Genomic DNA, 13,698 nt, shown 5'->3' on the forward strand with positions numbered 1-13,698 from the left:
TACAACGTAATTGACTCATTAGCTCAGTTGGTTAGAGTGTTGAGCTAATAACCTGAAAGTCATATGTTTGAGTTTTGCTTGAGCCATTAATTTTAAATTAATTTGTTACAAATGTTTTTCAAAAAAAAATTTTAAAAAACTCTTATGGAAGAACTTTTTCTGTAAGAGTTTACGGAAGAAGTTTTTCCGTAAGATTGTGTAAGGGGCAAAATTGGAAAGATGATAAAATACTGGGTGCACCAGCAATTCTGCTGGGTGCACCTAGCAACACCCTGCAGTGTTTGAAGCCCAACTTAACAGGTCCAGTAATATCATATCCGAACGATTCTGTTCATCTTTCTTGCTTGCATTTCCATCCAGCCAAGTAAGCTACACCAGTGAGGAACAGAAAACCTGAGCAAAAAACAAAACAAAACAGTAAGCTAAGCTTCACTGCCATGCCTGCAACGCCATTCTCGTGTTCGTTCCTCACTCTTCAACCGCGCTTCAACTCCTACGTTAACCCCATCTTCCGTTCACTCACCTTCCAACTCTCTTCTTCGCCGCTCCCATTCAATGCCAACTTCTCCAGCGTCAGACTCCACTCTTCGCTCTCGCGAGCGGCGGAGACCGATTCTCCGACCGGCGGAAGGTCCGGCGCGCTAACTCCCGGTCCCGCCGTCGCCGGTGAAGTTCAAAAGATCGACGTGAATCCTCCCAAGGGGACGCGCGACTTCCCGCCCGAGGACATGCGCTTGCGCAACTGGCTCTTCAATCATTTCAAAGAGGTGTGTATGGTTTTGGACTCAAATTGCTCAATTCCGTTTCGTGCCTATGCATGCTTCAGCTCGGTTATTGTGTTTTTTATGCTTTAGTCTTTGATTTTTTTGTTCGTTAACTGTGAGGATTAGGTTTCGCGGTTGTATGGATTTGAAGAGGTTGATTACCCGGTGCTTGAGTCGGAGGCATTGTTCACTAGGAAAGCAGGAGAAGAAATTAAGGATCAGGTAATTCTCTCGCTTTATCTTTTTTGTTTATACCTTGACATGCTGATTTGGTATATTTACATATACATAATAATTCATTTATAGGTTATTATAGCCTGCTGAATATTTTAGAAGGATTATTGCGTTTAAAAGAATTGTTCATACTTCATACAGGCATCTCGTTGTTAAACTCTGAACAGAGCAAAAAATGCTCTGAAACTACTAATTCTCTGTTTTTATTGGTGTGACTGTGACATAAATCCATTGGCGAGTTTGCAAAGGTAATGCCAGTGGACAATGGGTGTGATGGTTGTACTCCGTTTGTTGGTTTAGTGTTTCTAGTATTGAACTCTAGTTGTGTAATTTGTACCTTCTAGTAACTAGTGTGGATTACTTTATCTGAAAGTTTTCTTCACTTCATAATTGTAATGTGTTTGATTGCAAGCCCTGGCGCAGCAGTAAAGTTGCGCTTTGGGGACTAGTTGGTCATGAGTTTGAATCCCGAAACAACCTCTTTGCATATGCAAGGGTAAGGTTGTGTACACTGATCCTTTGAAGGTTATTACCAGGACTCTTAGATAGATGTGCTTCCTCCTTCCTTGTCTTGTTGTTTTAGTTGTTGTCTTGTAGATAAACTTTCATAAATTCAAACGGAGAAATTCATTTATGTATGATTTTATTTATTTGTTTATTTAAGTTACCTTGATGTTTCCCTGTTTCTGCAGTTGAGGCTTCTCTGTTATTTTGCATACTACTTATGGACAATTAATACAGTGAAAATTAGATAATATACTATGTATAGTGAGTCTTGTTGGAGTCATTCTACCCTTTGACTTCATTAGGAATTGCTAGAATAGAGCCATGATCTGACTTTAAGGTGTTTAGAGGCTATCAATTTAATTTTCCTAAACCTAATACAGCAACCATAATTAGTTATGTGAGGCCAATGCATGTATGTATGATTGAGTGTGTGAGACAGCAATAGTTTTCATGCAGTGCCAGTAATTAGATAGCAATTGTGTCACATAAAGAACATGCTTGTGATGTGCTTAAAAAATCAACATTGTAATAAAGTATTTTTTTTAATGAAAAGAAATTTTATTAAAAAAGCAGATAATGCATAGCCAAATACATTATTGAATTTTGATAAAATATAAAATATTGAAATATATACATTTCAATTGCAGCTTTATTGTTTTGAAGATCGAGGCAATCGCCGTGTTGCATTGAGGCCTGAACTTACTCCTTCTTTGGCAAGGCTGGTGATCCAGAAAGGGTAAAATTCATTTTTATGCATATTTTAGATTTTCCTATATTTACAGTTTTGATGTAAAGTCTATGTCTAATAGTTAAACTTTAATCTACATAAGATAATTCTTTTGTATGTGAATGCCAAATTCTCATTTTCATGTCTGTTCTTTAATTTTTAGGAAGTCCGTGTCATTACCAATAAAGTGGTTCACTGTTGGACAATGTTGGCGGTACGAGAGAATGACAAGGGGGCGTCGTCGTGAGCACTACCAATGGAACATGGATATTATTGGTGTTCCCGGGGTTATGGTATGTGCTGCACTGCTGCCTGATATACACACTTTTTGAAGTTATGGATTGTCCTCTTTCTGGTCTGATGTTTCATGATTGATATCTGATCCAAAAAGCTTGGAATTAGGGTGTCATCAGTTAGTAGTTGTGCCATTATAATTATGTTTGTGTAGCAGTTATGGTAAGATATCCTTTTATTAGTGATTATTAGCCTCTTTTCATTCATTCTCCCTTCTCTTATAACCATAGACAAACCTGTTTCTTCTATTTGTAGTTGAGTCAGAAAGTAATGAAATCAACGTTCCTTGTAATTAAGTCACGAGATTTTTTTTATAATTTATATTTATATTATGTCTTTGACATGCTTTTGGGTAAATTTTTATGGTTGGTTCGCATTATGTACCTTATTTTAAAATTTTGAATGATAGTACTTGTAATATTGTTGAATGCATTGGACTGTAATCTTTACATGCATTTTTTCACCATGCTTCTTTTTTATGTTGTAGGCTGAAGCAGAGCTTATAGCTTCTATCGTCACTTTGTTTAAGCGAATAGGAATTACAGAATCAGATGTCGGATTTAAGGTTTCCAGTCGAAAGGTGGAGATTTCATTTTCATTGTATGTTAGATAGCATATTTAATATATGTTGAATATGTAAATAACTGTTACTAGAAATTAGGGATTCAATTATCACAAATTTACCGGTTTAGTTTATTCTTATGTATTTATGATTGATGATTGATTTTGTTGTAACCCTAATTATGTGATTATAAATAAGACTCATGTAGACATATAATAGATAACATTCAAATATATTTCTTCTTCTATATGGTATCGATAGTTTAGGTTTCTTTTTTGCTAGATCTCTCTGCTATAGTAAGCCTTTTTTTCTCGGTTAAACAATACCCATGCCACTATGAGCCATTTCCCTTTGCCATTGAGATGCTATTATATGTATTCTTCGATACATAAAAGATGCACTAGGATGAGGACAAGGATATGAAGATGAAGGAAATTCCAAAATCACTTCTTACTCGAATGTTGACTGGGCAAGATCATTGTTAGATAGATGATCCACTTCTGGATATTGTGTTCTCACAGGAGGAAAATTTATTTCATGGAGGAGCAAGAAGCAATACATAGTTTAAAGATCTAGTGTGTAAGTTGAATATCGTGCTATGGCAGCAACTGTGTGTGAGCTTATATGGCTTAGGGAACTACTCCAGTAGCTAAAATTAAGAGACATTTATGGAACATATATGAGAGACCGTGACAATCAAGCTGGCACTTCATATGGCATCAAATCCGGTCTTCCATGAACGAACCAAACACAGAGGTAGCTTGTTACTTTGTTAGAGGGAAGTTTTTTTTTTGGGAAAATCACAAGTGATTTTATCAACTCTAGTGATCTATTGGCTGACATGTTCACTAAGTCCTTTTATTCTTATGTATTTATGATTGATTTTGTTTGTACCTGTCAGAATGTGAGTTTTGAGCCTAACTCAACCCTACAAAACCAGTTTGTAAGGTGAGGATTGCTTTCTACTTATATAGTTTATCTCGACACCATCTTTAACCGATGTGGGACTTCAACATGTCCCCTTTTGCCCACGGCTACCCATCATGTAGAACTTTCAACACACTCTTCTATTTAGAGGTGACCACAATTTAGGTGGCTTTTCCTACATCCCCCTCAAGCTCAAGGCTACTTTCCTAGAGCGTGACAGACACATGGACTCATCTAGGATAGGCTCTGATATCATGTCAGAATGTGGGTTTTGAGCCTAACTTAATCCTTCAAAATCGGGTTGTAAGGTGAGGATTGTTCCCCACTTATATAGTTTATCTCAACACTATCTTTAGTTGATATGGGACTTCAACATGCCCCTTTTTGTCCACGGCTACCTGCCATGTAGAACTTTCAACAAACCCTTCTATTTAGGGGTGACCACAATTTAGGTGGCTTTTTCAACAGTACCCTAATATGTGATATAAATAAGACCTGTGCAAACATACATCACCCAACATTCAAATATATTTTGTCTTCTATGGGATGATGAATGATAGACCTCATTGTATTAGTCAAACATGTAACTTGTAGTGAATATAAGGATTTAATTGGTCAAGATGTATAATAGATTGAATTTATCAATTTTTTTAGCTATATACTCTGGATTTGTGGTTGAGAAGTCACTGAAATGTAGGTTTAATGGATGTTATGGGCAAGAAAAGAGGTTGGAGGTTCATTTTTAACATCACATGTTAAATCTTTGTTAAATTGACTTGGCTTGGTTTAGTGTTTAGTAGTAGTAGTACTCAAGAGTACAATAGATATTGTTGGAAAGCTACCTTAACTGTGGTCACCTCTAGCCCACCTTAGTTTTGGCCTCTTTGAGGCCTACCTTAATTGCAGTTTCAAGGGTGGTGGTTTAATCCTACATTGACTATAGATATGGGTTAAGCTTAAATAGAGCTTATAAAACTTGGATTACAAGCCGGTTTTGTGAGGTTGAGTTAGGCCCTAAGCCCAAATTCTAAGATAATATCAAAGCCTATCTTAGATCCATCGTCAGGTCACTTGCATTTGCCATGCTTTAGGCCAGTAGCCTTGGGCTTTGGGGGTGGAATGTTGCCGTAATTGCGGTCACCCTAGCCCACCTTGGTTGCAACCTCTTTGGGGGTGCCTCAATTACAAGTTTACAACCTCAAGGGTGGTGGTTTAGTCCCACATCGACTATAAATATAGCTTAAATAGAGTTTATAAAGCTTGGACTGTCCTTACCTTACAAGCCGGTTTTGTGAGTTTGAGTTATGCCCTAAACCCAAATTCTAAGAAATGTATACCCTATACTTCTTTACGATATTACAATTTAAGTCCTTGCTATGTTTGTTATGAAGGATTCTTTCGGCAGCATGCTTGTTTTGCATGATTGTGTTATCTTCATGTAATGTTGCAATTAATTTATAATATTTTGTGAAGTGCTATCATTGGGTTAATGCATTTAGTTTGTTTCAACTTTGTTGGTATAGTGTCTGCAGACCGTGTTTAGTTCTTACATTTAATTTATTCATGTGGCTCTCTGTATTGCTTTGGTTTATGATAGCCTTTCACTCTGTTGTATATCTCCTTGCTTTACAGGTTCTGCAAGAAGTATTAAATTGTTATTCAGTACCAGAAAATTTATTTGGCAAGGTCTGCGTCATTATTGATAAAGTGAGTGATGCATATTGTTGCTCTTTTAGTTTATTTTTCTAATTGTTGATGGTGCTCTAGCATTCTTGATCCTTATTTGTTCACCAGAAACAAATATGATAAGGGATTATGGTGGCTTTGATTTGTTCTTGTTTGTTAATGATAAACAAACAACATAGAGTGATATTAATTGGAATGATCTATATACATGGTCCACCCTTTTCTATGGCTGCTTCTAAAGGTCAAGAATATGATCTAATATCTGCTATTCATAGATTACAAGTGCATAGGTTCATGTAGAAGTAGAACCAAAAGGCTAAAGCTAACATCAAATGCCATTAAATTTTCTATGGACTATAGCTACCTTGCGTATATTGATAAAGGATATTTCACATCACTCAACATTATTGCTGATGTGGCATAAGCCAATCAGCTCACGGAGTATTGGGCCTGCAATCACTTCCACTAGCTCCATTATTGCCACAATCATCATTGTTGTTGATGCCACCTGCTGCAACCTTAGTTACCATTTCCATTACCACCACAACAACCAGGGCATTTTCACAGCCACGGCTAGCTTTTTTTTTTTTTTTTAATCGGCAAAACTAATAATATATTATATTTAAAACAGTACAAGATATACTGGTAAGTATACAGTGAAGGCCAAAATGAGCAGAAATGTGGTGCCCTAATACAAGCTGATTACAAAATCTGTATAACATGACTTAGGAAACCAAAAATCTGACGGTATTTTTGGCCCAGTACTACCTCTACTTATATATTCATCCCTCCCTGATTACAAAATGCCTCCCTAAGGTTACAGCCACAGCTAGCTCGTGTAGCTGACTTTTTATCATTATTGTTGGCTCTAAAAAGATGACATATATTGAAATATTTTTTCAGGAGCTCTATTAACCCATCAAACATGGTCATTTTATTTCCCTATGTATGTAGCCTTTCTAGTTTACGTAAGATTCTCAAGAAGTTATCTTCAGTAGAATGTCTTTGACATGACCTTATATAAGTTATATTCAATATGCAAGATACGTCTAACATTCACATAGGCCAAAGCAAATAAGCAGTATTATAAACCTTTATTCACATAGGGCAAATCTCGATTTTTTTTTTCATGTGTGGACTTCTAAATCATTATTTCTTTTTGTCATAAGCTGTCATATGGTGTGGGTATCCGTTTTTCTGTTTCTTTTGGATCAATACGAATTTGCGCTATTTTTAATTCATGTCTATGTTTTTAATGATTGAAATTTCATATTCTGGTTCTTTTCCTTGTCTACTGTTGATAAAGGTGTGATCATAATATCAAAGCGAATTGTTTTTTTATAAAAAAATGTTATTGTTAATTTTGTGCAGATTGAGAAAATTCCAGCTGACGAGATAAAGAAAGAGTTGAAAGCTGTTGGTCTATCTCAAGAGGCTGTCCAGGAGCTATTGCAAGTCCTTTCTGTGAAGTCATTGACCGAGTTAGAAGGTTAACCCTTTTCAATTTCCTGAAAATCTTATATTTTGTTGTGAATGCTAGAAAAACTCTATAAAATATCCAATTGTAGCTTTATGCTTGAGAGTAGGTTTATGAATTTAAGAATATAGGTGGAAGCCTTTGATGCCAGTGGTATGATTTCATATGTTATGGCTTGTAAATAATGAAAGTTGCGTTCCTTTTTCCTGGCCAATGCCTTACTTAGTTTCTCGTTTTGATTGAAGCTTCATGTTCCCACTTCCCAGAATATTGTGAATGGGATTTTTGAAACTTGGTTAGCTTGATAGTCTCATAATATTTGACCCATTTCTTATTGGCATGATACTTGACATCATTTATTTTCACAAGTTTGTCCTTAATTTTCTATCAATTATTTCCCAATTTATGTCTTGATTTGATGTTTTAATAAATCTGTTCAGAATCAGATTTGAATAAAATTGGCTATTTATTGCTTCCTGATTTTTTTCCCTGATTGCGGCAAATTGGTTTCCTCTTTGGGACTAATTCTGTCTATATGGCAGTAGCTGTGTTGTTAAAAAATAATTAGAGAAATAAAATATTTCCTTCTTTGTTCTGATATTTATGCTTCTTCATACTTGAAGGCTGCCAATGGCACCATGGAATTTATGTACTATGTATTAGTTTGTAAAAATCAAGTCATACAACTTACAAGAAATATAAATTTGGTTGTATTCAGAGAGACTTGGGAGCAGTGGGGAAGCAGTTGCTGATCTGAAACAGCTATTCTCCCTTGCTGAAAAAATTGGTTACTCTAAATGGCTTCAATTTGATGCATCAGTTGTTCGAGGTCTTGCTTACTACACTGGCATTGTATTTGAGGTTAGAATTTCCTGGTTAAAACTAAATAAATGTTATAGTTTACATGAATATAAATAGTTTATGGGTTAGATTAGTAGCGGAAGCCATGAAAATCCTAGGAATTGAAACGAGCTCTATGATACCATAATCAAATCTGTAAGAACTATAGGAACTAAACTTGAGGTGAAAAAGATGATTGTATTCAACCCAAGAAGAAACTGATTACACTTCAGCTTATATAACAGTTACAGTTGAGTAACTGTCAGCTAACCTGAGTTAGTTAGTGACAGCTGTCAACCAGCCGTCCTAACAGTTAAACTAACTAACTAACTATAGACTAACCACTAACTGTAGTTTAGTCTTTACAGATTAGCTAAAGAAAAGAAAAGCTACACCACTGAGTAAGTATACTCCTATAGGTTAGGATCCTCTTGGACTAAAATCTTGCTTATGGATTACCTGTTATATAATTCAATACTTTTCTCATTGGACTGATTCAATGACAAGTGTGTAAAAGGTTCATTCATTGGGGCTTGTGTTTTCAAATTGATACTCTTTATGCTTAATGGCACTGAACCATAGTTGAGATTAATGGCTTGTGTAGAAACATTTGTGACAATTGAGTTTGGCAAATAATGGCTGAAGTGCATGATGAAAACCATAATCTTGGTTTAATGCAGCTTTCATAGGCTTGATGATATTAAAATAGGCTAAAATATGTTTTTCGTCTTCATAAATATCGAAATGTTCAGAATCCGTCCTTGCAAAATTTTTGGTCTGTTTTTAGTCCTCGCAAAATTGAAAAGTGTTACTTTTGGGCCAGGATGTAGGTTCAGGTAAATCTGAACCTATGTGCCACTGACTGTACACATAACTTACACATGTTATGTTTTGTTTTGCTACAATGGGGGCGCACAGTACTTAGGCAACCACCCTTTCTCCAGCCCCTTCACCTTCACGAACCCCAACAACCACCCTCCTTCCTTAGCCTCTTCGTCACTTTGTTCCCTTGCCGCCACCGTCATCGCAACCTCTTCCTCCCCTCTCTACCCATTTGATGTGTGTGTGTGTGTGAGAGAGAGAGAGAAAGAGAGATAGAGCGGATCTGAGCGAGAGAGAGCGGATCTGGGTTTTCCATTGCCATTTGGAGCAATTTGATTTGGCGAACCCAGATCCTAACAACATAGAGAAAGAAAATGCACACAAAGACAGACTTAGAGGTAACAAGCCTCATCATGTCTTCCCCCACGCGCTCCCCTCCATGCCGTCCTCTCTACTACGTCCAGTCTCCCTGGCAAGATTCCCTTGACGGCGAGAAAACCAGAATGAAAAGTGTTGGTTCTCTTTTCATTATTCTCACTTATCCTTTGGGGGGCTAGAAGACCCATGAAGCCCAAGATCAACATGGTACGTATTTTTCTTTTTATCTTCAGTTCTATGTTTTTGGTTTTGATCCTTGGTTTGAGTTTTTCAGGGTGGAAAGTGTGGTGGGGCTTGATCAAGTTTGAATTTTCAGGGTGAATTCTAAGATGGGTCGTGTTTAAGTTTTCATTTTTAGAATGAAATATGAACTGGGTTTTTGTGTTTTTAGGATGAAGTGTAAACTGGGATCTTGATCGATTTTTCGTTTTTAGAATGAAATATGAAGCTGGTCTTGATCAATTTCCAATTTTTAGGATGAATTTTGAACTGTGTTGTAACGTTTTAGTTTTCCAATGAAAAGATGTGAGCTGGGTTTTGATAGTTCTTAATTAATTTCAGATTGAAATATGAATTGAGTCTTAGATCCATTTCGTGTTTTTGAAATGAAATCTGAAATTTTGTTGAATGTTTTTGTCACTTTTGGACCTATTGATTTGTCATTTTTGGAATGAAATATGAACTAGTTCTTGATTAATCTCGTGTCTTTAAGATGAAATTTGAAGTGGGTCTACATGATGAGTGATTTTGATTTTTTGGGGCATTTTGCAGAACATAAAGTTTGATCATGTAAGGGTCCAAGCTGGTTTGGATGCAACAGGGGTAGCCGCTGATATGATCACTTTGAAATTCACATACCGCAATACAGGCACATTGAGTTGCTGTTGATGGGTCTTTGATTCCAGGTTTGAGAAATGGCTGTTGATGTTCTCTGGCAGCGGCATTGGAAATGAAGGAATTGTTGCATCATGAATAATAAAGTTTTCTACATTGGCTATAATAATAACTGATGTAAAAAGTTGACACATAAGCTCAGAAGTAGGTTCAGATTATCTGAACCTACGTTCGGGCTAAAAAGTAACACATTTCAATTTTGCGAGGACGAAAAACAGACCAAAAATTTTGCAAGAACGAATTCCGAACATTTCCATATGTATGAGGACGAAAAACATATTTTAACCTATTAAAATAATGCTTTGTAGTTCTTCATAAGATACTGTGAAGTCTTTACATACCTATGTAACATGGAGGCAAAGAGTGTGATGCATTCAAATTCATTGCGCTGGAGGTTGTGAATATGTCAGACCCTCGATGATAAATGATCTGCAAGAGGATAAAATGCATACATGGAATCCTATCTTCCCACTCTATTTTTTGCTCTTAATGAATCCTTTTATACAAAAAAAAGAAGGAAGAGTATATACTATACATGGAACAAAACTATCATGTTGCCAATGCTTAATAGAGAAAGAATATACCAGTCTTTTACTGGCTATGTTTTACTGCAACCAAGTTACATTCTTTGTGATGCTTTCCATTGCTGTTAATATGTTGCAATTGTATATGTTGGCTGTTGTATTTCTTTCCTTCAAATGATTAAATTCTTCAGTAGGGTTTTGACCGAGAAGGAAAGCTGCGAGCTATCTGTGGTGGTGGTCGATATGATCATTTGTTCTCAACTTTTGGTGCTGATGACATTTCTGCATGTGGTTTTGGATTTGGTGATGCAGTCATAGTGGAAGTAAGTCTATAACTTGAGTAGCAAGAGATATTGGAAGCCACAATGTTATGCATATTAAACCATCTTGTGCATTTTTATAAGTTCCTTTTGCCTTAATCTATGACATCTCTTCAAGTTTAGGACTAGGTAGTAGGTATAGTGAAGCAGAATTAGAAAAATTGTTACCTGCTGGGTCAATGGATTCATGACAGTCTTGAGGATTATTTGGCTCTATTATTTGAGGTTTTTTCTTTCCAGAGTAGACAAGATCAAAGGGATCTACACCCTTATCACCCATTATAATTGCATCATTTTGTTCAGTTTCAATAATTTCAGAACATGGCACAGTTTGTAAATCTGCAACTTAAGTTTCTGAAGCAGGTTATGAAATTTAAATAGTTTCTGGAATGCTATCTTTATTTTGCTGACTTGGTTCACCCATGTTTTGAGATTCTGAACTTCAAATCTAAAATTGATAAATTTGAGCTTTTTAATGTTTGTAAAACTGAAAAGTCTGATGTTTGAAAATATTGGACAACATCTTCGTCTTTTGTCCCTCCTGAAAATGATTTTGAAAAAAAAAGGTCTTTTCGAAAAAATTAACATCCCTCAAGAGAAGGGTCTTGGAAATGATATCAAAGCATTTTTTATACTCTTTGGTTTGGAGCATAGCTAATTCTTAGAATGTGGGACTTGGATTTTTCTTAATACACCTCATGTCCAACACTTTTGGGTTTGATGTATGGATAATATGGTGGGTGATCCTTTTAATGGATCTAAAATAGGCTCTGATACCAACTTAGAATGTGGGTTTGGACCTAATTCAACCCCAAAAGCTAGCTCAAAGGGTGAAGGTTGCCCCCCACTTATATACTCTATCTTGACCTTATCTTTAGTCAATGTGAGACTTGTGTTTTTTCCAATACCAATAAACACACTTTTTTGCTCTAGGTTCAAGTTTACTTTGGTTTGGTTCATAAGTGTGAACAAAAACAATGCACCCAAATTTTCTTAGAGGTAAAGTGCATGACAAATCTGTTATTTGGAAAATAAGTTGTGAAACCATCGAAAGGAGTTTTGAAGTTCAAAACTTTGCTAGGCATCCTATTGATACAACATGTTCCTATTAAGATTGCTTCACCCCGAAGATATTTTGGTGCATTAATTTGAAACATGACCTGAGCAACTTCTAGTATATGTTTATTTTTCCTTTAACCCACAACATTTTGTTGTGGAGTGTCAACCTAAGAGCTTTTATGAATGATGCCATTTTCAAGGAAAAAATTATTTAGGTGTGTGTTAAAATACTCCATTCCATTATCACTATGGAATACTTTTGATTTTTTTTTTCCTGAAATTGAATGTGTATCATATGAATTTTTTTTAAATGTTCTCAACATCAAATTTTGTTTTCATCAAGTAAACCCATATCATATCTTAGAATTTGAGCTTAGGGCCTAACTCAACCAACAAAACCGACTTATAAGGTGATGATTGCTCAAGCTTCATAAACTTTATTTAAGCCATGTCTCTAGTCGATGTGAGACTAAACCACCACTCTTGTGGTTGCAATTAAGGCAGCCCCCAAAGTGAATGCATCTAAGGTGGGCTAGGGGTGGCTGCAACTAAGGCGGCTTTCCAACACTCCCCTTCACGCCCAAGACTACCAGCCTGGAGCATGGAAAATGCTGGTCGCCCAACAATGGATCTATGATAGGTTTGTATACCATTTTAGAATGAGTTTAGGGCCTAAGTCAACCCTACAAAGTGAGGATGCTTTATAAACTTTATTTAAGCCATATCTCTAGTTGATATGGGACTAAACCACCACCCTTGAGGCTACAATTAAAGCAGTCCTTGAAAAGGCCAGAGCTAAGGTGGGCTAGGAGTGACAGCAATTAAGGCAGCTTTCCAACAATCTTATATGAAGTTATATTTTGATTCTGTCTGCCAGCCATGCTTCTTCCATATGCTGCAATACCACCATCTGTCATATTTATAAGGTGGATTTTTGGCTGGCTTCCATAATCCGCCATTGGTAATACTGTACAAATTGATTGTAGAAATACATCTCTATTAATTATGATAATTATGCGCCACAACACTTTCTTAGACTCGTGTTTCTTTTCCTTTGTCAATTGTGCTTGATGTCTGTTTTTTTGGCAACAGTTGCTCAAAGAGAAGGGTCTGTTACCGGAGCTTAACTTGCAAATAGATGACATTGTGTGTGCCTTGGACGAAGATCTTCAAGGATGTGCTGCTATGGTCGCTAACATTCTCAGAGAAAAAGGGCAGATTGTTGAGTTGGTTTTGGAAAGCAAACCACTTAAATGGTATAATTTTTTTTTCATTATTTTTGTTCCTTTTCTTAAAGCATACTTGAATATTTTACAAGTCTTCTGATATGATATTCTCCTCTAGGGTTTTTAAACGTGCAGCCCGATTAAATGCTGAGCGGCTTGTGTTAGTGGGGAATTCTGAATGGCAAAGGGGTGTGGTTGGTGTCAAAATTCTCTCTACTGCTGAACAGTATGAGGTTAAACTGGATGATCTGAAGTAAATCAGAATTTGAATTTTTTGTGGTTATGTATTCTGTCTTTACTATTGGTATTAATTTCACCTTGATTTTTTTTACATAGTCCTTTGAGACTCAAGTACTTGTTTTGTATGTGTACATACTCACCTGTGTATGCATATGTGATTATCCATATACCAAAACTTCCGCTTCTGTTTACATTATTTATCCATTTAAGTTCTTCA

At 36.2% G+C, this 13,698-nt stretch overlaps 1 protein-coding gene across 3 annotated transcripts; it reads left to right on the plus strand.

The window, feature by feature from the left end:
• The first annotated feature begins 341 nt into the window (after positions 1 to 341).
• LOC114407100 (histidine--tRNA ligase, chloroplastic/mitochondrial) lies at positions 342 to 13,698 on the plus strand. Of its 3 annotated transcripts, XM_028370071.1 has the most exons (11): positions 342 to 767; positions 891 to 986; positions 2,153 to 2,241; positions 2,396 to 2,525; positions 3,014 to 3,106; positions 5,648 to 5,722; positions 7,073 to 7,190; positions 7,897 to 8,039; positions 10,831 to 10,959; positions 13,108 to 13,271; positions 13,360 to 13,698. In XM_028370071.1, the coding sequence occupies exons 1-11, from the start codon at positions 438 to 440 to the stop codon at positions 13,496 to 13,498; spliced, it is 1,506 nt and encodes a 501-aa protein (XP_028225872.1). In that variant the 5' UTR covers positions 342 to 437; the 3' UTR covers positions 13,499 to 13,698. The 3 variants fall into 3 exon arrangements, with proteins under 3 accessions (XP_028225872.1, XP_028225873.1, XP_028225874.1); XM_028370072.1 differs by lacking the exon at positions 10,831 to 10,959; XM_028370073.1 differs by lacking the exons at positions 10,831 to 10,959; positions 13,108 to 13,271; positions 13,360 to 13,698 and adding an exon at positions 9,990 to 10,123.

Source organism: Glycine soja, chromosome 3 (assembly GCF_004193775.1).
Source record: "Glycine soja cultivar W05 chromosome 3, ASM419377v2, whole genome shotgun sequence".
NCBI lineage: Eukaryota > Viridiplantae > Streptophyta > Magnoliopsida > Fabales > Fabaceae > Glycine > Glycine soja.